Below are 26,982 nucleotides of genomic sequence, written 5' to 3' on the forward strand. Positions count from 1 at the left end.
TGGGACGTTAACGCTCCCGAATCAGACCAAAATTAGTGAGTTTTCCCGAAGGAAGAATGCCTCCTTTGCCTGCATCAACTAGCATTTTGTCCTGCTCGCTTCCAGCTTCAGTTGACTGGCATCTGTGCAGACCACAACATGCGCCAGATTCTAAAATGTTCCGAAAACCCTACCAAATCAATGTGGAAAAGAAAAAAAAGAAAGCGCATGATAACGCTTTTTTCTAGTATCGACGAAAGCTGAAACATTTGCACAGTGCTGACAAATTATGTGCAAAATTATGTGCAAATACATTCGAAACGATTATGAAGTATCAAGTAGAATACCTCAATTGGGAGAAGCGAATAAATGCATATCATACCGACCCCGATTCCGGTCATGCAGAATTCCACGGCAGGGCGTGAACTGCGCGCTACGGGCAGAATACAGATGAGAGCCACGCAAGAGATGCAAGACACGAGGCGTCTCCATACATGAGCTGCGCGCAGGCATTTTGTAAAGGCAGAAACTTATTTCCAGTGATCATATTGCGGAGATGGTCAGTGGCCTTAAAACTCCGTTATACTCCATGTTATTAAGAGAAGCAAACCTCGCTCGCTGATAGGAAAGAACATAGAGTGAGGACGACATTTAAGCAAGAAGACTGCCTAGGTATGGTGCGCTCTCCTCTCTAGAAGCAGGCATTACACAAAAAACAAAAAAACAAAAAAACTGCCGATTTCGAAATATTTGTTTTCGTTTCCGGTATTGTAGCTTGGTTACTGCTCTCATGAAGGCTGACTCCCTTCGCATGGATTTTCAATTTCTTAGTTTTTCACAGGTGGGCGTGAGACGAAAACTAGCCGCTATATATTCGTTGTCGTGTACGTGGTTTTAGTGAGAATAGAAATTGCTCCGTCCATGTAGTAAGTCGCCACCAGTGCGGCCTGCCTTTTCCGTACAAGAATGTCGGGATTAGAAGAGCGTCTCCTCGGCATACGGGTACTTGTGCACAAGGGCGAAGTGGAAAGCACTCATTGAAAGCGAAACGCATTGTCACTTACTGGGTGTAATAAAAAAAAGTAAGGGTTCGACAAGGTTGCCGAAATTCAATATCATTGGTGTTCCACCGACCACTTTATTTTTTACGCGGGTGTGTCTTCACAAGACGGTGTGTTGCAAAAAAAAAAAAAATGAAAACTAAAACTTCTGCTCTGCAGCCAAGTCGCGTCCTGAAAGCCGTCGCACCTGCGGCCAAGCACACGTGGCGAGAAAAGTGGAAAACAAGAACGGCTTTTTTTTTTTTTTTTTTTTTTTTGTCTGCGCTCGCTGAGGGCGACAAGTGAAGGAGTACCGTATTTGGAATGGTAACGGAAATACTACTACTACACTTTCTTTTAACGTTTTATCTAACAAATGCATAGAGTAGCACCCTAGCTCATCCTGATCAAGAGAGGAGTGCTCGACTAATTGTTTAGGTTTTCTTTGGTAAGAAACTGATATAGAAAAACACTTTTATAGTCCAGGGCACCGCCATGGATCAGTTGAACAGTCTACAATAAGATACCTATTTAGGAAATAAATTCATTTGGCGAGCTTCCTCCAATAGACTATATTTATTAGCATTACACTTGGCCTTCGAATGTCACCCGAAAGAAAACTCAGAAACTAGTTCTCTGATAGAAAGTGCGCTTGCGAATTGTACTTACTTGCTTTATATTATAAGTGTACGTATTTTGTTGTTATTTATTTTGCCCCTCGAGGCGAAATGTAGTATAGAAGGGGATAAGTAGTGAAAAATTAGGATACAAAACTTGAACATAAAAAACTAAATATACTGTTCAAAATACGCAAGGCTAGAAAAAACCTGAATACGCAGTGTCTGCGTGCGTAGCGCTATAAAGGCGGTTAACGTTAATATTCTCAAATTCTGCGGGAAAGGGATTTCGCTTCCGTGCGGTAGCAGATTTGTGTTGGTTTCGACTAGAATTTCTGGAGTTTAACCTCCTCCCAAAGCGACTCAGGCTATGAGGACGCCGTAGCGGAGGACTCCGGAAATTTCGACCGCCTTTAGTTCTTTAATGTGCACTGACATTGCACAGCACACTGGTACCTTGCCTCTATTCTCCATCGAAAAGTCGTTGCCACGGTCTCAGTATAGCCGAGCGCCCTAACTACAGTACGCGGATAGAAACTACGCGGAGCAGTACGCGTGATAGAAATATGAATGACAGAATGAATTCTTGTGCTCTCGGTGATTCAGTGCCCACTTTGTGATGATAATTATTGCAATTTGATATTTACTGATGGGACGAGACGAGTTAATGGCAGATTGTAGGGCGATGGTAAAATATGTGGAAAGGGCTCAGAGGAGGTTTTTTTTCTTCGTCATTATAAGAATGGCATGTCAAGTCCGCAGTTTGTATTATGTGTCCTAGCTGTCCTGTTAAATTAAAGTGAACTGGTTAGGTATTCAACCATTCCTGATAGGGATCCCATACCAGTGTTAAAAAAGTTACGGCCTAGATGGCCAACAAGCGGTTATCAATGTTTGTTAATGTCCAATATTATACCATCACGTTCGACTGGCTTTTACATGAGCTCCAATTTGTGTGTGGAAATATACTGGCTGCAAATGCAAACTCCTGTTGTTTATACAGCAGGAAGTAAGATATGGATGGATGGATGGATGGATGGAATATAGGAGCGTCCCCTTTGAAACGGGGTGGTAGCAGTAGCTATCATGCTCATTTTTCTCCCTATATCTTAATTATTGATTTAGAATGGTTAACTAAACTATCATTCCATTTATTAAATTTTGTTCCTACATTACTAACATTATGTCACTTCTCTGCTTTTAAGCCACCAATCTTCCAGTCGTTTTTTGCTAGTTTCCACCGCCGTTTTATTCACCCGGCCACTGTTATCTCTAAAGCCCAGAGCTTCAGGAACAGTGATTGCGCCTGCACCAACTTCCGGATGGATACCATTACATATTATCCATCCTGGAGACTGCATAATATTTCACTTGTAATTGTTTAGCTTCATTAGTCACGTATTGCACCAAGATGTTACATCGTTTGGTAAGATGAGAAATTTGAAGAGTCTTCAGTATTGTTTTCGTAATAATGGCGAAATTGTTTATGAAGAAGTCGACAGATATTAGATTTTATGAGCAAGGGGCGAATATTGTTATAAATAAGAAATAGAAGGAATCCAAGGAATGTGCCTTGTGGTGTGCCATCCGTAATATTGATCAAAGAAAGGTTATAACCATCAGCCGTTAACAGGAAAACATTTTTAACGCTTTAGTAAATCGTGATCTATGATTCACTAGTTCAACTTCAGAACTAGTGATTTATGGCATGGTTTATCGAATGCTTTTGAAAAGTATATCAAGATACCGTCGGCAAAGAACAACCGCATGTGAGTAAGATGTATTGCAGGAGTGAACGATATAAGTTGGGTCTCCCAAGAGTATGATTTGCGGAGTCCATGTTGCGCCAGTGTGAAAAATGACAGTGTGAAAATGAAAGTGACTTAGATTTTAGAAATATGATGAGATTAGACGATGGGATATGTTCGACCATTTTGCGGCAAACAGCATGGACGAAATGAAGCGGTAGTCGAGAGGTAATGTTTTAACGCCAGTTTTGTTCATAGGGGTGACTTTCACGGCTTTCCGGCAAATGATTCCTGAAAAGCTTGGATGTAAATAAAATTGGAGATGTTTTTCACTAATTTCGAGTTAATTAAGTCAGACCCATAAAAGAAAAGAATTTTAATAATCTCGATAAACTTCTTTGGGAGGCATAATAACATGGTTATAAGCAGGTTGATTGGCAGCAAAAACGGCAATAGTGCTGGAAACTTTTCGATAAATTCACTAGCACATGAAGCTTTTGGGATCAGATACTCAGCATCATCTAGTAAAGTAGTAGAATCATTCACCGTTGAATGAACTGCATAGCAAAGTTTATCAACTTAAATTATAATATGTAATGTGTTTCATAAATATATTATGTTGAGACGCACGGAAATATTTATTAGATGCAGTTTTATATCTTAGCACATAGAACCAGTTCGACAAAGCGTCGCCGAGCTGTAAACACAATTTTTCATGCTAGAAAATCATTTCATGTAGCTGCTGTACAAGGGAGTTTGCGTGTTAGGCATGATGATGCGGTTAGAAATTAACTTACTGAGTAGCTCGTAGACTTTTGCAACGAAAAGCTGCTAGCTGTTGCTATTTATTTATTTATTTATTTATTTATTTATTCATTCATTTATTCAAGTACCTACAGCGCTCAATGAGCATTATTGTAGAGGGGGTAACATCGAAATAACATAACAGGTAGCAGAGTGCGACATGTTGCGACTATGAAGAAGAAATCGAAAATGCATGGGCCTGCTCTGGCTCTGTAGCTGAGGAACCTTCGCTGCCTCGTGCGGAAAGAAAGAAAATAGAGAAGAAAGAAAAAGAGGTAGAGAAAAAGACGCGCGCCGCAACAGCTGTCGTCTGCCACCGAATCGGTGATGGGTGCAATGACGGCCTGCAACGGATACAACCACCGGTGCCAAACGAGCCCCCGCCGCAAACGGCAGGGGCCTACCATCCCCAGCCTCGTAGGGCCAGGAGCAGTCACCCTCCTTTTCCTTTAGTTAGATCGCATGTTCCGATGGGAAACATCTGTGAGAAAAATATTATTAAATGATGAGAGTTCGTTATTTGTAGTTTAAAATCTAGCTCCGTTGTAGTCATGAAAAAGTTTCAGTTTATTGCTAGCTCTTAGCGAAAGTAGGATAATAATATTTTTTACATTCACTGGTCACATTTTCTGTGTAAGTAAGAAATGACGTAAGCAAAACCTACTTCATTAGTTGAAGTTGAAACTACATCCTATGTTCTTGCTGTCTTTGTTGATGGTCGGGTTGGTTGAGTAACCAGTTGCGATAAAGAGAAAAGTGAACACAAATCTAGGAATTTTTTTCACGTGTGTTGAAAAGAGAGACAAACACAGGGACTCAGTATGACAATACATGCTTGGAATGTTAACGCCTCCGAATAAAAAGCCACGGTGATGGGGAAAGTCTTGTTGTAATGACATTTATAGCATTATGCAGCTCGTGGACGAACGCGGATTAAGGAGGAGGGCTATCACTTGCGCCGAGAAGGTTTTTGATGCGCGAGGTCTAGACAATGCGCGGCATTTAAAATTTGCTTTGTAGATCAATATATGAAAGCTTAATCGAGATCGCAACAAGTAAGCCCTCTCCTCGACATTCAGAGGGGTCAGAACGATAAATAGAAAATCGAGGAGCGTTGAGATGCAGTTCGGGATCTAGGACATGAGCAGAGAGACAGGTTTTCGATAAAGCAATGACTTCGGTGAAGAATTAGTAGGTTGCAGATGAAAACAATTAGTATTAGTTAACAATACTCCTGATGCAAGCACTCGAAATGATAAACTATTCGGCTACTCTCGCATTCCTAGGATGGTCCGAGCGAAGAAATGTCAAAGGACGGGTCAACATGGTCGGCACATTGTTCGAACGTTGTTCGATATAGTAGACCGAGCCGGTATCGATGTTTTACATTAAGCTTCTGTTATTTAAAAGCTGTTTGTTGTAGCGTAGTTGATATAACCGTTAGTCGGGTTGACATTGGGCGAAATAATTCGCCTTTTTGTACGGAAAGACGGTTTTATGAGGAATAATCTTCAGCGAATAATGCACTTTCTGCTAGGACGTTTTGCGCGACGCAAATACTCCTTTTGTTTACAAATGTGAACCTCTCTATTATGGGACAGTAGTCATTTGCTGATAATGTTCCTAAGCGGTGGGCGCGTTCCGCGTTCCACTGTGATTAGATGAATTGTAATCAGGTACGCTATCTTTGACATCAGCGTGACTACGGATTCCGTCTGCTGCCAGACTTCTTTAGACTAAGGGACACAATTAAAGAATAAGGGAATAAGAGAAATCATATTAGGGTATTGCATTGCAACTTTCCTTCTAGTTCACAATGGCAAGAATGTAATGTTCCGTTCTGGGTGGCAAGTGCTTGAATGAGTTCTTAAATGTTTTCTTATTTTATACGCTCGTGAGCTGCGAACATGCCCACACCTGAAAGCTCTGAATAAGCATTTATACGGGTAGAACAAACTGCATGGAACGAAACAGTGAAGTCGACGCCTGCTTAATAATTTCCAGGGAATATGTATGCGCAAAACATATAGAACCAAGACCGCCTCATGTTCCAACGTAAACTATATAGGCGGAGGAAAGGTAGAAAAGGAAGGGCGCTAGTCGTCTCCTTACTTACGCATTCGGGGTCACTGCGTGCAAAATTTCGTGACAGTATTGTCGCTATGGAGTGACATTTTACATTGTGAGCAATATTTTCAGCTAAACTTCTCCGGTATTAAAGCCTTATCCGCTGCAAGGGAATTAGTCAACTTCAGCGCGTAGGGGTTTGATGCAAGGCATGTTTAACTTTTCGTCTTTCAATGCGCGCACAATTAAGGCGGGCTTCAATACGCGTACTATAGAACTGGCAATGAAGTTTCTTCAGGAACGCAGCAGACGCCGGGTGCCATCGGTAACACAATGGTCACCACTATTGCCTTTCTTCAAGAATCTACTTAGTTAGAGACTTCATGCATATGCGTTTTCGATAAATATCTCCCTCTGCATGTTACATAGGGAAGATAAAACAAATATCCTGAAAAGCGATGTTTTCCCATATTGACAAACATCATAAATGCGACCCTAAGCTTATGTGAAAAGAAAGTCCTGTAATTCGTTTAATTCTTTTTATTTTCGAGACGAGTTAGGCAAACAGAACATTTCAGAAGCAAAAAAGACAAAACGGTTCATCTTCATCATTACCACGTTGAGCACGAGTCCGAATGTCCGTTTACAATATTGGTACTAGCATGTATTTCATTGAACGTTTGGGATCTCTGAATTAATGGCGAGTTAATAAAGTATGTGTTTGACATCAGTCATTGGCCTTCCACCGTGGCGCATCTACAGCGTTAGTTTTGTCCTAAGGCATAAATATCTACCGATAGTTAACTATCAGCTGTATCGATGTAAAGTTTGCTAATTAGTAGCCGTGTAGACAGAAACAAGTGTGACAGATATTGTGCGTTCCCCGTCCTGTAAACCGATCATTATTATTATTATTGTTATTATTAAATCTGACCGACAATACGCGCTTGACAAAAACTTTCAGGCTGCGGTGGCGGCAGGTGCCTGGAAATGCATTTTTCATACAACATTTCTATTTCTCTCACGTGACGTATTGGCTGGCGGAAGTACGCACAAAATAGATCATTTGACGGAGAAGAAAATACATAATCTATTGAAAAAATAACACTAAAGCGGTTGGGATTGGGATAGCGCTTATTTTGTGATCAGGGATCGTACGTGCATGGCCTCGAAATGAAAGAAAAAAAGTTACTGGAGTTATGTCTATATTGTATCTTTCAAAACCCCACAAATTTGTTATGTCTATTTTGTATCTTTCAAAACCACACAGATTTGACTTGAATAAAACTTCCGGGAAATGCAGCGTGCAGGGGAGAAGGGCGGAAAAGTACTTTTCTGAAAGACAGGAAATAACAGCGTGAGAAAGCAACTCGCTTTAGATCAATCGCCGCTGCTTGCCTTAGTTTTATAATGTTGTCAGAGCAAAAGGAAGAAAAACGTTTGAAGTTCTCCATGTTCGAAGTCCTCACAACTGGTTTTGTTTTTTCTTTGTTTCAACCAAATTTGTATTCAACTTTATATTTATGCAGTGAAGCATTCCGATAAAAGAAAGAAAAAAAAGAACAACTTATTATTCATGTCTTGTTATTCAAGCAGAATGCGTCATAAATATCCATAATTTCACTCTCTTCTTTCATTCGCAGCAAACTATTACAGGGCTCCAAAGCCGCGCCACACGGGACTGGAGAGAAAGCAGTATTGATTTTCTTCGGGAACGCGGGAGAAATCAATATAAATGAGCGCTGTCGAAACAAAACAAGCGAAGATCAAGCGCCAAGTGTTTTCCTTTCGAATCGTCACATGCAGGTGTAATAAAAAGGGACAGAAAGAGAAACAGAAAGCATCAGTGCAGTGCCTAAGATCGTAAACAATAAATATAAAAGCAACAAGGCACTGCTTTGCTTCAGTCGCGAAGAGGTCACGAAAGCGGTTCCCCAAGGAGCTTAGAGTTTATTTCTCTCTAAAAACTTTGGTCCGCCAAACCGCCGAGAAACTCAAAGAGAACGCAACTGTGCGTGGACGGACTTCGCGAGAGGTGAAGAGCAGGAGAGGGAGAAGGGCGGCGAGGAGGTTTATATCTGGCGAGGCCCTGTCTGGGCGCACTTGGCGCATCTAAGGCGAGCTTTAGAGCTGAGTGTTTCCCTAGCGAAGCGTTCTTTGACGCGGCCCTTCGTTGCCATCATGCTCGCTATGGACGAGCAGCTGTGGAAGCAGCGACTCGGCTTGACTCAGCTTGGCTTGACTGGGCTACAGGCTTGGCTCTGTCTCCCTCCGCTGTTTCGCGGAGCGTCGCGTTCTCTGCAAAGCGCGTCTGGCAGCGAGCTGATAAAAGCGGGTTTGATAGACGATGCGGCTGGGAAAGGGAAATCCTTCCTGCGCTGGTTTGAGGGAACGCTGCCTATTTACTCTTTCGGAAGAAGCGAATGCGCGTTGCAGTGGAACGAAGATGTGGCTGACTTTTGGTTGGAATGAATGGAGCGAGTTTCATTACTGGAGAAGAGAGCAAATAAAGAACTCGGATCCGGTTAAGGTAAGCGTGAATTAGCTAAAACGCAAGTGAGACAGGATTACCACCGTGAAACACGTACGGCATGCAGAGTCACTTTTTCGAAGTGGTGGAATCGTTCTTCTGAGTGGCGTTCTTATCTAATACTGGGTAAAAAAAGGCTTCGAGTGTATGCGATTAATGATTAGCGTTTTGTATCTGACTGGTTACTGCGTTCTTTCAAAACATGGATGAGGCCGTTGTTAAATATTAAAGATATTAAAGCGGTTTGTTCCTTCAGTAAAGTATATACGTAGATAATAAAATGTCTGAAAAGGGAAGACCCTTCAGAATTCGGTTCTTGCTCCACAATGCTTATCTGGGCAACTGCGCCACGAATGCCGCTGACCCCTTTGTCTTGCGCATAACATCTTGCAATGTGTTCAATAATTTTCGTCTCTACGTACTAGTCATCATTTCATCCTACACGCACCCGAATGAACGCTTTGCAGCCGTGACTGAAATTAAACTCATCGCTCGCTCTCCTCGCCCGCTCTCCTCGCTCGCTCTCCTGTTCAGACTTCCTACCAAGATCTTTTCCGTTATTCTCATTGTGCGCACACGCGCGCGCGCGCGCGCATACACACACACACACACACACACACACACACACACACACACACACACACACACACACACACACACACACACACACACACACACACACACACACACACACACACACACACACACACACACACACACACACACACACACACACACACACACACACACACACACACACACACACACACACACGCACGCACGCACGCACACACGCACGCACGCACGCACACACGCGCACACAATACACACACATGCACGCGCACACACACACACACACACACACACACACACACACACGCGCGCGCACAAACAACACACACATGTACACAACACACGCGTGCGCACACTGTCACAACACGCACACATACACGCACGGACACAAAATATGGGTGACGGGTTTACTAAAATGCTGTCAACCGTAAATAAATTACCGTGGCTTCGTTTTTCATCATGTGATTGCTTGAAGTACGTGCCCTATTAGAGTTCATTCTGGCGGCCGAGTTTCGAGATGTGGGGAAGAGGAAAAAATACAACCTGACCGTAAGGCTCCGGCGTTTCAGAGACAGCGCCTTGACGTAAATGGTTTCCACAAAGGCAGGGACACGAAAACAGCAGCTGCGGTCGGATTTCGCTTTCCTTGGTTCATCTCGCTGCCCAGCACCGACGCGTTTTGGACAAGCGCAGTCTGGGCTCCCCGGGAAGCGTAAATTGTGCCGGACAAGTGGCGAAGCTGCGAAGAAGAGCCTAGCCCACAGTTCTGTGCGGACTATACGTAGTGCATATGCCCCAGGTCGTTTTGTTTTTACATCCACGGAGGGGAAAGATCCAGGCGAAAAAAAAAAAAGATTATGATTTTGCAGTTGCCTCTACTTCTCATTTAAACTTTTCGTAAAAAGCTTTCACTATTTCCTCTCTTGGTATGGCAGGTGTGCCTGACGACCGCATTATTTTAGGTACCGCTTCGAGTTCTGGAAGCGAGCTAGAGCTACCGTGAATATTTTTCTTTCTACAATCTACTTAGTATTTAAGGGTAGTAGAAACGCTAGTATTATATTTCAATATTTAAAGGCATCCCATGCAATGACGCTTCAATGTCGCTTGCATAGCGTAATAGTCTGTATTTCATGGCAATACATAGTAAGATACAAATATTTTTTGCGTAAGTGCAAACTCAGTTGATTGATGCAAAAAGGAAAAAAATCGAGGACACTTTGGCGACTCAAGTGATGAAAGGCGAAAGCCTGAGTGCTGCAATCTACCACGCGACTGTTACGCATGTAGCGATGAATGCTGCTACGAGTAAAGCGGGCGAGTATTTTTTCACATTCTGCGAGTGCATTTATTCAGTGAATTCTGCTTGGCAGCGACAAGATCGCGCTCCTTGTATATTCGCAGTTGTTCTACGTTTACTGTTGTGTGGTTGATTTTACCGGGTGCGGGGCAATAATTAGTAATTAATTAATTACGCAATTTTCAGTAGTTACGAAGTATTGATTATATAGACAATAATCAGTTATTAGAATATAATAAGTAAATAGTAATAATTACTACTAATTAATTATATGTAAATAATTATTTAATCAGCCAATGATTAGCTTTCTTTCATTGATTGGCATATGGCCATATAAGGCACGCATTCGCGCATACTGTGATGGTGCTCTGTGATTGGTCGAGGCTTCCATGACTTCATCCCGTCTAGACCAATCAGAGCCGCCGCAAAAGCGTGACACTTTTGCTGACGACAACGATAAAGCCTTTCGCCTTAAAATGCTAAGAAGCTTCACGGTTTTTGTAAGTTGCGCTCGTTACTTTCTGCAGCTTGAATATAGCCCTGCATCCAACATTTTATAACTTCAACTTGCGCGATTTCCTGAAACAATCTGTATGTTTGAAGCGTCAGCTACTCAAAACTTGTTTGCCCTGTCTTCGTAAAGGACGATGTCAAGTTTCACTTTTAAATACATATATATATATATATTTTTTTTTTTTGATGTGAAACTATGTTCGTCTCTTGTTGTTCGCAGTGGTTGCTGAGAATTTCTCCGCAATCGTACACGACGTCTACGCTATACGAGGAAACGCCGCCGTCCTGCGGTGCCAACTGCCGACTGCTGTCAAGGATTACGTCACTGTGACGTCGTGGGTTCGTAACGACGGAATAGTAGTCGCCAGTCTGGACAACACAGGTCGGCAAGGTGAGTGCTGAAGCGCCTTGAAAGAATGATCTTCTAGAGATACACTGTTAGCAAGAATTAGCGCTGATTTCATTCTATACATTTCTTGGAATTTAGGCAAGGAATGCCATACATGTCTTAGTCACGTGAACCCGATGCGTGTCCGATGCGTGATGGCGTGCGTATTCGGGAATGTAATCAATCGCTCATAGTGGCAAGATTGATAGCAATGGGAAGAGAATAAATATAGTAGTTTGCTGGAGATTATTAGGCTGGTAATGAGGTGTAACTGCGAATCAGTGGTAGCAGCCTTTTTTTTTCTGCGTATGGACATTACTCGAACCATAGTGATTCTGAAGTTGTTAAATCGATGGTGAAGGCCACTGTAAATTTACTTCGATCATTATAATCTAGAAGGACCTTGAAATCACACAGAGTGCGAAAGCGGAACGACTGCTTAAAAACTGTGGATAAGCTTAAACGGAACTTTGGAAGACAATTCGTAATAAGGGCAGAAGAAATGATTAAAAAACCGTGAGAACTAAAAATATTTTGAGATTTAGCAACGTTAAAAATACACGGGAAAGGACGCAGTACTTATCTGGAGAAACAGTGCGAGGAAAAACTAAACACTAATGTAAAGTCGTGTAGGATCAGCCTTGTGAAAGCCACCCCACGTTAACGAGATTCCGCGGTAACCGTGAACATGGAAAATTCACTGCATTTGCTAATGTGGGGCGTGGTATGACGTCACTGTCACAATCATCGCCACCAGTAACATGACCAGCCATTTGATGTCCCCTGCACGACTACACATTTCGGCTACTCCTCATAGAATGTATGTTTTAGTCCGCCAAATGATCCTATTTATTTCAGCCTAAATTTGGGCCACCGCTTACAGATATTTACTTAAAATATTTCCACTGCAGTGTTGCGGATGTTAGGCCTACCAAAGTTCGATGAGGCGATCACGCGATATTAGCGAGGAGTAGCGGGACCTAATGCATGGACGAGGAAATAGGACATGCAGGCACTTGATATTTTACGAGATTGTAAAACGTTTCAACAGTAACTCCAAAATTAATGTGCTTAGGGCGAAAAAAGCCTTTTTATATATACCTACACATTCACGCTATTCCTTAATATTTTGGTGACTTTCTCGGCCACCTGTTTTTATGGATTATTGGAAACATAGTTAATTTCGATAATGAAGCCATCTAGCAGCACAATGATGATATCATGAAAATATTTACATTCGAGCTTTATATTTACTTACGAAATAGTGAATTTGAAGTTGGTGCATCGGAGTTAATGTTTTTGATGTCAGCACTGCAGACCAAAAGAAGGGCATCTTCGTACCTATATTTAGGGGTGGTTCTATCGTATACGACGTGCAAAAATAAAACAAAAATAAAGCGTTAACTTATAGAGCAGTACTGTTGAAGACTTTCAGATAAGCTTTGGAAAGCGCACTTGTCAGGTGTCTTAGCGAGCCCGATTCATAACTAGTCCGTTAGCAAATATGTTTATTTCGCTTATTATTCTTTTTGCGCCTGTACATTGCAAGGACGCAGATTCATGTGACTGTTTTTACCACTGTCACCTACCATCGCGAAATGATTATCGCAGGAGAGGGGACATCTAGTTTTCAATGCTCTTTCCCATCGAAACAACAGCGCGAAACAAACGAGGATGAAGAAACACTCAAACACAGGACGGGCGCTAATTAGCCCATGCCAAAGTCTTGATTATTTCTTATACTTTCTTCTACCAATAAAGCAAGGTTGGGAGTAGCAAACCGATAGCAATCAATATTTGTGGCTCTTAAATTGAGCGCACTGTATGTAAACCGAAAGTTACTGAACGCGATGACGTATGTCATTCTCCCCTCCTCCAAACAAGAGGCAGTCCCTCGCAGACAGTAGTATGCTTCTGCACTCCAGGACACGAGGTGCATAATATGCAGGATTAATTGCTTTTGCAGCAATGGCGAGAAAAAAAGAAAGGTAGTATAAGGGGTCAGTGCAGGAAAAAAAGCCAAAGTAATGCAGAAAAAAGAAAATAATGCGCGGCAAGCCTGACAGCGCTGCGCTCCGGGCGTCTTTAATCAAGCGACAGAAGGCAGTGACATCTGCGAATGAAATGTCAAGCCCAGGAGGGGAAAGATATATGCCACGACGTGGACATGACAAACTTTCACTGTCATTATGTATGCGTCAAGGAAGATGAAGTGTAGTGAAGAGAAAAATTGTGGCACCAGTAAGTTATTATTACCAGCCGTTGCAGATGACTGGTTACTTTCTCCGTGTACAGGTCTGCATTTGACGAATGAAAAACCGTGATTTGAGACTTCAAAAAAAAAAAAAAAAGAAAGAAAGAAAGAAAGAAGGAGAGAGAGAAACTACTGTTTCAGAGCGCACGTGTAAGCAAAAGACGAAAACAAAAAGATATTATTAAGACCTCTGAACTGTACACTGGGCTAAGCTTCAAACACATGAACTTGCTATCACACTCCGTAACATTCGTATTCGAAACAGTTCCGGCTCATTTCCTTTTCGCCGTTTAATATTAATACATACAAAAGACGCCTACGGCGCCGTGTGGTTTCTTTTTTTTCGTGGAGAGGGAGACTGAATTTCGACCTGCAGTTATAGCTAAGGTTAATCTTAGTCCGCATTCGCGTTTCGCCCCCCAGGTATGAGCACTTACGTTGGGCTGGAAATACTTGGCATGTGCGAGACAAAACTTCGTGTAATTCCTTCAACAAGTGCATCATTTGACGGTTTAATTGCCTTGTCCTCTCTGTCCCTTACATATCCAGTCAGGCACTAGAGCTTACACGGCTTTGAACCAATAGATGCGTTAACGAAGGTCAGTGGAAAATGTTGCGTCCTCATAGAAACGTACACGCCCCTCTCAGTGACGCCACCTTCAGCACAGCGGCAGTTTGATGATTGTTTAGTTATTACTTGGAGTGGATGGGCTCGAATCAACTGTTCCAGACCTGGCAGTATGAACACAAGCATAGAGTGTCGGACAGTCGAGGATCAGATTTAGCCCTCAAATATGTTTTTGCCCTGCGCATAATGTCGAAATATTAAGAGCTGTGTCAGCATAATCTCTCCAAAATACGTTCAAATTTCATTTACATGCGACGTTTTACTTGTGCAGCGCAGTTAGTAAATGCCACTGTTATTAACTTATGTTTCACTTATGCACCTGTACCCCGGCGCAGTGGCTGAGTGGTTAGGGAGCTCGACTGTTGGTCCCAAGGGCACATAACTTTGATTCCGGCCAAGGAGATCGCGCTTTAATGGAGACAAAACGCAAAGCCTCTATGTCCGCGCGTTCAGGAATCTCGGATAGCCAAAAATTTCGGTGTGCTTGATAGCCGATATCAGTTCGTGATGTTGATCTTTATAAACTAAGCCAAACCAAACCAATACGAACTGAACTCAACCGAAACGATTTACACCGAATTAATCTGAACTGCTCCAAACAAATCGAATCGAACTAAACCGAGCCAGAGCGAGATGACCATAATCAAACTGAATTAAATCAAATCAAATCAAACCACACCAGACAAAACTTCTGCCTCTGCTCGAGCCACCAGACGATATACAACCCGCTCAAGCAGCTCTGACCGCTTTTAGTTCATTCGTCCTAAACCGAAAAAGCTATATGCAGAATCAAATTTCTAGCCGTCTTGCTTCGTTACCTGCAATGTTCGGAAAACAGTGTACACGCCAGGTAGGCAGGTAGGCAGAACAATAAAAGAGGACGAATAGCGAGGCGCAATAGCAAGTATGTCTTGGCTAAATTTAGAAAGTTGTCGTTTGGCGTAATAATAAGTAGACAATAACTCGCGGTTTGACTCGCTGGCTCTGAACGTGACACTAGTGCATCTTGGGCTCATGTTGTATATAGGCAAGAAGAAAGCTACCTAGCGAACATGCAATTAGGGCTCGTTCGGGACTACTCTGCAAGGCGAGAGTGAATATGGCTGGCTAAGTTGCGCGGTGAGACAAAATTCGGCCTTCTCTGTCTCCGAGCTCGTCTCTGGCTCAGCACGCTTCGAAGGACTCCAACTTCCGTAGTTTTTTGGGGTGCTCTGTTAGCACTGTCAACCAACTCTATGTCACAGCTCCGACAGAGCACTGAGAGAAAAAGGGTAGTCGCAGGCGGCGGGCAAAGTGGGTTGGTGACAGAGCTTTGGGGTTCTTGCGAATGAGTTCAGGTTTGGTTTGGTTGGTTTTATATGGTTTAACGTATTGAAGTGATTCAGTTTATGAGCGACACTGTAATGGAGGGCTTCAGAAATTTCGGCCACCTGGGGTCCTTCAACATACACTGCCATGACACAATACACGGACGCCTTGCTTTTCGCCTCCATCGAAAAGCGGCCGCTGCGGCCGAGATTTCATCCCGCTTCCTTTGGTCGAGCATTCGAGGGCTATTACCACTGAGGCACCGCGGTAGAGCGCTAAAGGGTTATACACAAGCTTCAGACCTACTGTTCCTCGAAGCACCGATCACCGCTTAAATGTCGGTGACTAATTACACCAGAAGCACTTGGTAGTACTGGAAGGACTTATAACGACAGGACTTGTGCGATTACTTATGCGCCTGCATTTCTGATGAGACATCTTTCCGGCTTCTCTAATGTGACTATGCAGACGCAGTTTTGGTGTTTGTTAGAATGTGCAGTGCAAAAGATAGGCACCCACGCAGCATAAGTTTCATGAATTTCTGCCTTATAGCGGTCGTGTCAGCTGGAGAACTCACCGGGTGATGACCCCGCTGTCCAATCTCTAAAACAATGCTGCGTATCAGATCAAACATCTACTTGACAACGATTCCTCTGCGGATGTATGGATGTGCTGAGGAAAAATATGGATATAAATGCTGTCGGCACACAAGGGGGATCGTTCTCAGAAAGCATTCTTTATCAGAATGTTCTCATGCTTCGACAACTAACTTGGGGATATGACTTTCATGAAAACGAAAATCTAGCTCTTTGGGGCACCACTTTATTTGTGAGACAACTTCGGAATATTTTACGATACTGTTATGAACATAATAATTGGAATGGGCTGCCTTTCCGACGCGCAGCAACATATTAATGCGAAAGTATTTCGTGTCTCTTGAGTGGTGCTCGGACGGGAATTCTGGAGAGAGTGTGTGCTCACGAAATGTCAGCAAAGAAAAAAAAACTGCCGCCACAGGGTGCCGAACTACTAGACCAAAACTAACAGATAAGCTTCCCTGGCCCAAGAACGATACGAGGGGAATATGATAGCATAGAAAAAGGGCTGTGCGTGTCCTATTGCTTTGCTATTCCCGCAGACGATCGCGCATCGTACAAGACTGTAGCATACTCTCGCGCTGTCATATGAAATTTCAGCTGCGAAATACTGTCGCGCTGGCGCGCATGGAACTTTGTGAAGACGACATGTCTTCACAAAGTTCCATCCGCGCCTCTCCTTCAGTTAAAAGCTAATACGCCATGCACATACGTCACCTGGCCGAGTGCGGCCGAGGTTCGCTAGCATAGTGTCGAGCGGTCCACCAGGCGGCGGTACAAAAAGGCGGCATTAGGGCGTGTGAGTCTGCGACTGAGCAGACACAAGTGCGTCCCTGGAATTAATTTGCTGACAAGGTTTGCCCTGAGCTTGCACCGAGTAGCTAAGACTGTAATAAAAAAACTAATTCGGCACGGTTTTAGTAACGAACAGCAAGAGACTACAAGCAACCCAAGGGAATATCTGTGGATTGATATAATGAATGTTATGGTGCAGTCTCATAAGATACAAAACTGTGGCATTCGTAAAAATTTCCCATTGAAGAAATGTTCTTTTACAAATTGTCTGGATATAGCATTGCATATAGAGCTTCAGTTGGAGTGTTGTTCATGCATCCTTGCACCAAATAAATAGGCATGCGCGAATACTACATTTTGAAAGCGCAATTGAATAGAATATCGCTATGTTTTGCTGCCGAATGGAATAAGAATCTTTTAATTACACATCTGGATTGAATGCGAACTTAGTAGCTTGACTAACATTCGAATAGAAGAAATAATCGCACAAAAGCATTTACCATAACTCATCGCTATCATGTTCTAACACATGGAGTTATAACTAGAGTTGGTAAGTCACAGAGAAAAGGGGCGAACTAAGAAAGAAGTAAGACGCCGCGCGTTTGCTGTCCTGTTCTTTTTTCTCTCTGTATTTTCGTTACAGTTTCGGCGACTAAGAACTGCTAACCAGACTAGACATATAGCCTATATATGCATACAGCTATCAATAGACGCAACTATCATCACAGGAGTTAGGCAACACGAAGTCAGTATAGTAATTCCGTAACCCGAGCGCCACGTCACTGTGGATGAAAAGGGCGAAAGCTACAGAAGTATGAGCCACGGCCTCCGTGATAGGGCACCGAGCAGCATTTTCAGGATCTGCCAGAGTCCTACAGGGTTGCCATATCTCGGAGACCCTGTAAAGGCGATATAGCCTTTCGACCAGTATTGACCATGCGGCTCCCTTTGAACCGTTAATTCTGTGTACACGGATGGTGGCAGCATGCTGTTCAGCTTTGGAGTTGTCCCTGGTTTTGAAACAGACATCTAAGAAATTACGGTGTGCTATATTTCTGCTTGCTAATCTTTCAAAAAGTATTGCAGAAAATGCGCGAACATATATTTTTCGCTTCATTTCGAACAACTGTGAACGTATCCTATTTGATTCACTGTGCGAATGAAATGCGAGAATATTCTATTGCCTATTCGAATATTTGTAATATTTATCCACCATTGCAAATAAACCTCTTCTCGCCTTTTCGTCACGCAGAAAGTGTCAGCACGCCAAAGCAAACACGGCATTCGCAACGACGGAGCGTGTGGAGGCAGTTGAGTTAATGACAGAAGAACTCTCTCTCTGGGGGAACTCGCTTACATTCACTTCAGTCAGACCCATTTCGCGGTGAACCGAACAGAGTCCATGAAGATAGTGACGCACACTCGCTGCACGCAGAACACGAAGTGTTTAAGTTCGCCGCAGTTTCCGACTGGAGAAATATCACCTAGCGTACGCGCCGCACGCGCGCGGATACGTGTTCCCGTCTCGTTTAACGAGGCGCGCAGCTTTTGAGGGAACCCCCGTCGTCGGTTGGGCATGATAGCGAAGCTCGTCCGCGTTCGAGCGAACAGAACGGAATTGCCGCTACAGCTTCGGAGGAACCAGCAGCGGCTCATTTACAGCTCATCCGAACGTACATATGTGGCGTCGGAGAGGAAAGGGACAACGGTTTTTTTTTTTTTTTTCGTCGCTAGCACTTTTGTACTGATAGCGCGTCGTTTTGCGCCAAACGGCAGAGTCCGTAGGTGAGGCGCTCGAATCGCTTTATTTCTCTATTTTGGCGAAGAGCAAGCCATAAAACATCACAATAGGGTTGCTGAGCATCATGAAATAGATAACAAAAAACCTCTAATTCCAGCGTCCAGAAGTAGTGCCACAATTTTCGGGAAAACTTGTTTATGCGTGTTCTTTTGTGATGCATTTCTTGATAACTAGTTCGCATTATGATTGAAAATGTTCGCCCCAGGTGCACAGTGCAGAATAAAACGTATTACAACTTAAGATACAACCATGTTTAGTCTTGCGCATGACGCATGATGCATGGCAATATTAATTTTATCATTGCCAGCGTAAGTTGAGAGCGCGTTTCTCGAGTTCTTTCAAGCTAGGTACCCCGTTGTATGTCGCTAAAAATTCCGGGGATCGCACTGAATAAACATGGGACGAAATAAAATCTGACAGCGCCTCACAGCTAGCAAGCAGTTTTCAAATTGTCGGTCGAAAAGCCTTGCGAAGCGTCGAAATCTGCAGCAGGAGTCGTGTGTTTTGACGCGTTAAGGCATTTTCTGTGCGGGGACCGAACGCAAACATTTTAGTGTGTTTTCTTCATGAGCAGAAAAACATAAAGACGCTTTCATGCCGGCGTACAATTATTGAAGAGTCGGGAAAGCTTTCTTCCAATTTTGTTTTTGTACTTGGTTACTTTGCGCGCGTATATCCGCTCGACGAAGCGAACGTTTATTTGCGAACAGGAGTGTCTCAATTGCCGCTGCGGGCTGAAATTCTGTAAACAAACGGGCCAATCGCCCCCCCCCCCCCCCCTTCAATCCCCCATGTTGTACAAAAAACGGGACCTAGGGGAAAAAGAAAGAGAGGACAATCGATTAAAAGCAACAGCACTCTGCCGTTACCTGTTTTTGTTTGGCGGATGATGGGATATGGCTTCTTTTTTTTTTCGTTCTCCCAGCTCTGGTGTTCTGTAACGGAAGTCTCTGTTGCTGACATCTTCACGGTGCGCGGTATGTTGCTCATGCTTCCTGTCCAGCTAGCGTTCTGGCTTACTTCAGCGCACTTTCCGCTCCGATTGCGACGCTTAATCCACTCAGGGATGATGGAACCTTTGTGTCGCACTTTCAACTGATCGTGTTTTTTTTTTTTTATTAGTGAAGGGCATTTGTTCTCGTTGGAAATCGTTTTTGCGTGTTTTCTTTCTGTCGATCGCTTTTTATGCTCGCAAATAGTCTGCTTCGTGCGCGGAAATTGTTGTTTTAACCGTGCGATATATATCCACGAATATTACGAGCGCACGCAGAAAAGAAGGAAAAGCAATGAAGAAAAGTAATTAAGTAAAGTAAGATATTGATTCTATTTTCATTAACGCAAGTGGGGGCGTTCTGCAGGCCAAATCGCAAAGCGTGTAGGATATTGAATTGTACCACAGCGAGCGCACACGTCGCAGAGAAGGTACGTCCCGTCAGCTTTCGTCAGCTTTGCCGACCCACAAGCTTCTGAAGAGCCATTTATTATGTAGGGGCCCATAAAATATTGTCTGAAAAAAAAAAAAAGAAGAAACAAATCGTTCTACAGACTTTATTAACTATACCGAAAAATGCAGCTACTTGTTTTAAATAGAGACCGATAGCAGATGCTTGTACGTTTTCCTTTTTATTCCAGTTAACAGAAACAAAAGTACTGCTGGCATAAAGATATAGGCGAGCGTCACACAAAATAAAGGCGTGTTTTACTTTTATACACCTAAAAAACTTTTACTTTATTATTCGCGTTTATAATTTTCCACGTGGGTCATACAGCTCTTCAGCGTATGCCTCGGTATGCAAGAATGCCAGCTGAATAACGAGATGTATACCTGCATTTTCCGCGATGCGTATTCTTTCCCACCGGCTGCCGCTAGAGCGATGCGTGGTCACTTACATTGGCTGCAGCTAGCGAGAAGTCATCGTCTCTATAACCCTCACTCAATGTACCGCACCTGCTGTTAGGATGCTTTATCGACCATAAGGGCTTTTTCGCAAGTGGTAATTTATACCTTTTTTAAGTCGGACTTAACAGAAGGCGAAGAGCAAAGAGTTGTTGCGAACATTTAAACAGACGAGAGCGTGATGCATGCGCTTCGTGACATTGCTGCTCCAAGGTTTTGTCAAGACATGCAATAAGAAAAGCACTCCCACCACGACATAAAACACTGACCAGATACCAGCAGGTTATGTGAAATCAGCTACTGACAGGGACGCTCCCCAACTTAAATTACATACAAAAATTCATAAATACAAATACGAATCCCTCCTGCCACTTTTGTGGCGAGAAAGACAAATTAGATCGTATCTCTTGGGAATGTAAAGTCCTTGAGTCCTTTTCAGAGCTATTGCCTGATAGCTCTAAAGGAGGTTGGGATAAGCTAAGGTCCAGCGACGATTCGGACATTCAGTTCAAGACAAGCCGTTTAAGCTGGCGCCGCCGAAAGCGTCCACGGCCTAGGCACGCTAGCTAACTTGCCTAAACCCTTCACCCTCCTTCTCACTAAAGTTCTATCTGTCTCAGTCCGCCAAGATATAACGGATTCTTTGGAATTGGCTAATTTAGTTTTAGTGCACTAGCACACAGCAAGAATCAAGTGTTACTATCAGCTGGAAATTTTCTGTGGTCAGTTGTGGGGAGGCACATTTATAAGATGCGATTAAATAATTCCAGCATCATAAAATCTGTTTTTAGTTATTATACTAAAATTTGCGCTGGGAAATTTGGCTAGTAAAAATACCACAACTGCTGGTGTCGCTGACTAGATACAAGGTAACCAATATGCCCGAGTTCTACCGCTGTCAAAAGCAATGTCTCCTATGTAGACCAGAGGGGATCTAATCAGGACGTAGCACCGAGCCCATACCCTCAATCTTCTACGAGGACCACTGAGGTAGATATTTATTACCATTTATGGATGTGTCTAGGTATTTAGCTTTTAAGAATAGGAAAATTATACGAAATTGGAATTATGGCTACGAGGGAAGAAAACATGACCTTGTGACAGACGGGCAGCACTGCGAGTCAGACTTCTGCAGCTTCTGGAAGATAACAGACTGCCAGACATGCTTTAGGTTATACACTACCTCTTCTTATAGCATATGGCAAACTCATGAAGTAAAACAAATGCAAAATACGTGAATGTTGAGGGCGAGCGCAGTCCTGAAAGGGGAGAGAAGATGAGATCCAGAGGAGGGCTGCTGGCTTATAGGAGGTGTAAACTTAAAGAAAAAAAGAGAGGAAAAGTGGATACAATAAGCAAGGAGGTCAGATAAAGTTATGCATGGGGGCAAAGTCAAAATTTACGCTAACCTAATGCCTTCAGGAATGGATTTAAGCAAAGCCTTGTAAAAGCCTGCATGACTGCTAATTGATGTGTTCACCGTTCGATGATTTTGTTCTCCGTCAGCGGACGGGGACCAGTACGGCGTAGAGCGCAGCACATTTGCCTTTCGTCGCTTAACACACAGCATTCGCAAAGTGGGTGTTCGACGGCCTGGTCACGTGCGCTCCTGCGCACGTCACAAGTGAGACCATCTGTTATGAAAATGAGAAACGTGTGGCAGTTTATGAAAGCAGCACTAAACCATGGATGACGGAGTAACACTCCTACTCGTCGCGAAAGTCAGGCATTGAATGCTTAGCAGCATGGAGAAGAGAATGCTTTTGAGAAAAGCCAGGTGAAGGTTTTACCAGAGGACCCCCAGAGCATAAGAACTATGGCATTACAACAATAATTTGGTTAGTGTTAGGAAATACTCGACCATTTCTGTTTTAGTATGAGAACAGCGCGAACTTTCAATTTAAATTTTTTTCTGATTCTCGTCGACAAAGACCCACACATTAAAACGTTTCCATGTTGTGGCACACGATGCACAAGCTTAAGTATGAGCTTGTGGGTTTGAGGTCATCAATGAAGGTTAGTGAGGGTTTTCAAAGTTTGCAAAAAGTCCCTTCTTTTACTCCGGTGGAATAGACCTATTTGCGAAGTCACGAGAGAATTCCGTTGAAGTACTGATACCTAAAAAGCAGACTAATTACTTTGTTCGAAAAGAAAGAAATGCAAGCATTTGGCAAAATTGGAGAGAAGGGTCTCATTGGAAGGATGAAAATAGATAAATATATTTCAAAATAACGCTGAGTGTAATAAGTTTAAGTGTGCCTGAGAGGTCCGATCCCAATGGTGTAAAAAACCGCGATCGAACTAAGAACATTCCCTTCCAAGACAGCTAACAAAACAAAACAAAAAAAGAGTTACTGCGTAATACCAGAACGTCTTCTCGGAGCTAGCAAATGTCTTTGTGCGGGTTCTCTGAGGAGCGTCTCCACTGTACACACGGTCGTAGATTCCGAACTACTTCACCCCAATGCGATCGGCTCGGTTCGATCGGTATGAGACGGGTAATTCATTTTACAGCTTCCGTTTCTTTATTCGCCCTTTCCGCTAGCAAATCTTTCGTAAGAGCCATTGGCTGAACCGAAGACAGGCCTTCCAGGAGTAAACCGAGTTTCCTTTAAAAAAGTGTGCAAGGAAAAGGCTTTTAATGAAAGAAGAAAACACACCTCGAAAGGGGATGGGATAGGAGGAAAGGTTTGAAGAGTAGCAGCCTTGGGGAACATCTGCAGCTTGACCAGCACCGGCACCGTTATACGGCGACCCAATTTTAGTCCCACTTCAAAAAAAAACAAAAAAAAAAAACAACAACAACAAGAAAAAAAAAAAAAGAGCATAAGTGACATGCAGTGTACTGGCTTGCCGTGTAGAGTTTGTTTGCTGTTGCTGTAAATACATTTGTCTTTTTAAATACACATCATCGTTGGACATTGAGCTGCAACGCCTAAATTGCGCGTTGTGAAACTTTTTGAACCGCGATTCTGTATTACACAGAAGAATGAAAAAATATTTACAACACGCATTCGTGAAGGTTCTGGCCTCGCAAGCAACATTTATTGCTTGAGCTTGTGAGTCTCACTGGTAGGTTTGTTGCTGCCACACTATAATCACTAACGCAGACCGTGGTTAAAATTTTGTTTCTCGATACGCCATGACAATAATCCTGAGCAGTGAATCGTTTGCTAAAGTAGTCACGAAAAAGCTTCTATATTTTGCGGCTGCACTTTGTAAACACAAGCCAGCTTCTTAACCGGCTTAGGTATGTCCATTCAACCACCAATTGCCTGCAGCATGAAGCGCCATTTTTGCATTGCAGAAACAGGAGGACGATACGTGATGCTGCCATCGGGTGAATTGGTGGTGCGCGAGGCCACAGCCGCAGAGGCATTCCACTCGTACCGCTGCCAGGCGCGCAACGAAATCACGGGACAGAGTCACACCAGCCAGGCCGGCGGCAAGATTGTCGTCACAGGTGAGTCACCGTGTATCCCCTCCCGTTATAGTTATCCCGAAACGATAGTATATGTGAAGTAAGGAGTAGGTCATTTATGGTGAATATAGTTATCGAGACAATACAGTATTAACGAGAAGTAATAACGTGCAATACAGTATTAACATGCGTCAATTCGAGACAATATATATACTTAGGGCTCTACGCATAAGGTGCCCTGTAAGCTTCATTGCTCCAGTTAAAAAGTATTAAAAAAAGCTTGACAGAAAACATTCTTATAAAGACTGCTACTGAATGGCGCCAGAACAATAGAAATAGCTCCCTCGTTCCATTTCCCGCAACAAATTCTTAATCTTTTCGAAATTACAGAATATTCATTTTGTTATTCTGCAAGATCTCCCAAGAAATAGTTTGGCAGAAATCTTATTGCTCGTCTCATTTCCAAGGGTTTTATTTCGTGACCCAACGTACGTCAGTGCCTTTTAATCAGTGCTCGGTGCGCAAGAGTCCGTTGTGCTCGTGGAGTGCCCTTCTCTCGGGGGCACATAGAGAGCGGAGCCAATCAGCTGCTCACTGCGTTCACATCACCCAGCGCCGCGGATCCATCTGGAGTATTTGCTTTAAATACATGGTTTGGAAAAATCGGAGCTATTTAGAACAGCGTCTCTTATAGCTCCTGGCCGAAGTACGATGGGATTTCAGACATGAGTGCCCTTTGAAGCACCACTCACGTAGTCCTGGGTCTTCCGTATCATTTAAACCGCACTAGATACAGCGTGGTTTAAAGGTATTTCGTATTTGGTTTGCCAGATATCTCTGCAGTCGGAGGAAAACGAACATGAGCCCGGCAATGTCCGCAGTTTGAGAAAAGCTATTTAGGGGTTCGAAGTAATTGAGACAGGAAACAGGGAACATTTATTTTTGATGGTATTTTTTACACCGAAAGAAAAGACAGTATCCGATTGATCTTTTTGGGGATCGTTTTCGTTGTTTCGATGCTGAGCAGAAAAAAAAAAAATATTTGAGCATTCTCTAAAATTGAAATTTCCGACGTCTCCGGTACGCTGCGTAAATTGGTGCTTGGAATTTATACACAAAATAAGCTTCCGGAGCAGAAGTTGGCCACTGTGTTTCAACGTGGAGAGAGCGAAAAAAAAAAGTGATTTAACAGAGAAAAAACACTTGAGGAACAGGAACAGGTGAGCAAATATATGACCTATATTGCATATCCCTTTTATTTTGGGATTGTGGCAACATTCTTAATTGCCGCGAATTAAGTTCAGCGTAGAGAATAGCTTCGTAACTTCAGGTTGTATTACGCTTAATAATTGCTAGTCACCTGCGCCTCTATGCACCTTTTATCGCCAGAATATCATGATTAGTGGGAAGTGTGTATATTTAAGTCCTGTAGTGACATGCTAACCAGCCTGAATGCTCTGTGGAAACACACTGGAGGACGAGATACCCTTTAAAGGTGACAGGAGATGTTGGCTGGGCAAACACAGAATTCCGACGTTCTGATTGAAAATGCCGCTTCCTTGGTGCCTTTCATTACACCCAACGAAATAGGTGAATGAATAAGTTTGGAAGCAAATTAACCACTTCCGTAACATGGAAGTCATGCATGTATCACCCTAAATTTGTAAGAAGCACTGTTGTCATGCTCAATTTATTAAAGCAATGCATTAACTGATGCCCATTCTGCCGAACTCACATTCACTGGTGTCCACTTGGCCTCGATGTTTTCCTAATGATTGAAGGAAGTAACTGTCTTTGGCCTTCCAATGCTCTACCATTTCCTTTTCAGAAGCGGTCAGCGATCTTGCTCCTCGCATAACCGAGACCAGAAGAATGATACGGGTGGTGCAGGGAACACAGGCTGCGTTGCCATGTGTTGCACAGGGACACCCTTCTCCTACACACACTTGGTTTCGCCTCACGAATAGCGGACGCAACGATGCAGCACAAGACTCTGGCAGAAGCGACAGCTCCGTTCCGATAATGACTTCGAACACTATGTCTCTCAGCTTGGGAGGATCGGTGCTCGTGATACGTGCTGCAGGTGTACAGGATGGAGGCAGATATATCTGCGTGGCGAGCAACTCGGTTGGCAAGGACAGGGCCTACACAGAGCTTTCAGTATCAGGTGAGTGCCGCTAAGTGCACATATTTGGCGAGAAGATTGACGCAAACAATACAAGAGCATATTTCCCCTACACCCGCTACACTGAACCAGAGACACCCTTTATTTAGGCAAAATCATTTCTAGGCTCGTGAGTTGTGCACGGGCCATGTGAATCGGAACTGTGCGCTGATGCGTCACTTGTTGGGGCGGATGTATGAGGAGGGAAATTAGGAATGAAAACGATTGATAATGATTGGTAATTGATAAAAGTTGTACGATAGCTATCGATAGAGTTAAGGAATAATGACAATGACAATAAAATGATCATAAAACGAATACGGAACAACCAATCTGTCAAACGGCGACTTGTTTTGGCCGCAACTGATCTGAAATGAGTAAACATGCTTAGCTATGAGTGGTAATGACTGCAATTACTAGGCATGATTAGCACGACTACTGAACAATCAATATGTCAAACGACAACTTTTAATGGCCGCGAATAACTGGAAAAGAATAAACATTCTTAGCCAGGAGTGCTAATAACTCGTTAGAACTGATGCTTGGGCGAGTTGGTATG

General features: G+C 43.2%; 1 protein-coding gene across 1 annotated transcript in view; it reads left to right on the forward strand.

The window, feature by feature from the left end:
• Positions 1–26,982, forward strand: part of LOC146190617 (cell adhesion molecule Dscam1-like) — an 86,956-nt gene that overhangs the window by 25,602 nt on the left and 34,372 nt on the right. The window contains exons 4-6 of the mRNA XM_084600208.1: positions 11,392–11,562; positions 24,146–24,301; positions 26,088–26,426. Of these exons, the coding sequence (XP_084456334.1) occupies positions 11,392–11,562; positions 24,146–24,301; positions 26,088–26,426 (666 nt within the window). The remainder of the gene's footprint in view (positions 1–11,391; positions 11,563–24,145; positions 24,302–26,087; positions 26,427–26,982) is intronic.

Source organism: Amblyomma maculatum, chromosome 4 (assembly GCF_055883805.1).
Source record: "Amblyomma maculatum isolate TAMU_Amacu chromosome 4, ASM5588380v1, whole genome shotgun sequence".
NCBI classification, from domain to species: Eukaryota; Metazoa; Arthropoda; class Arachnida; order Ixodida; family Ixodidae; genus Amblyomma; species Amblyomma maculatum.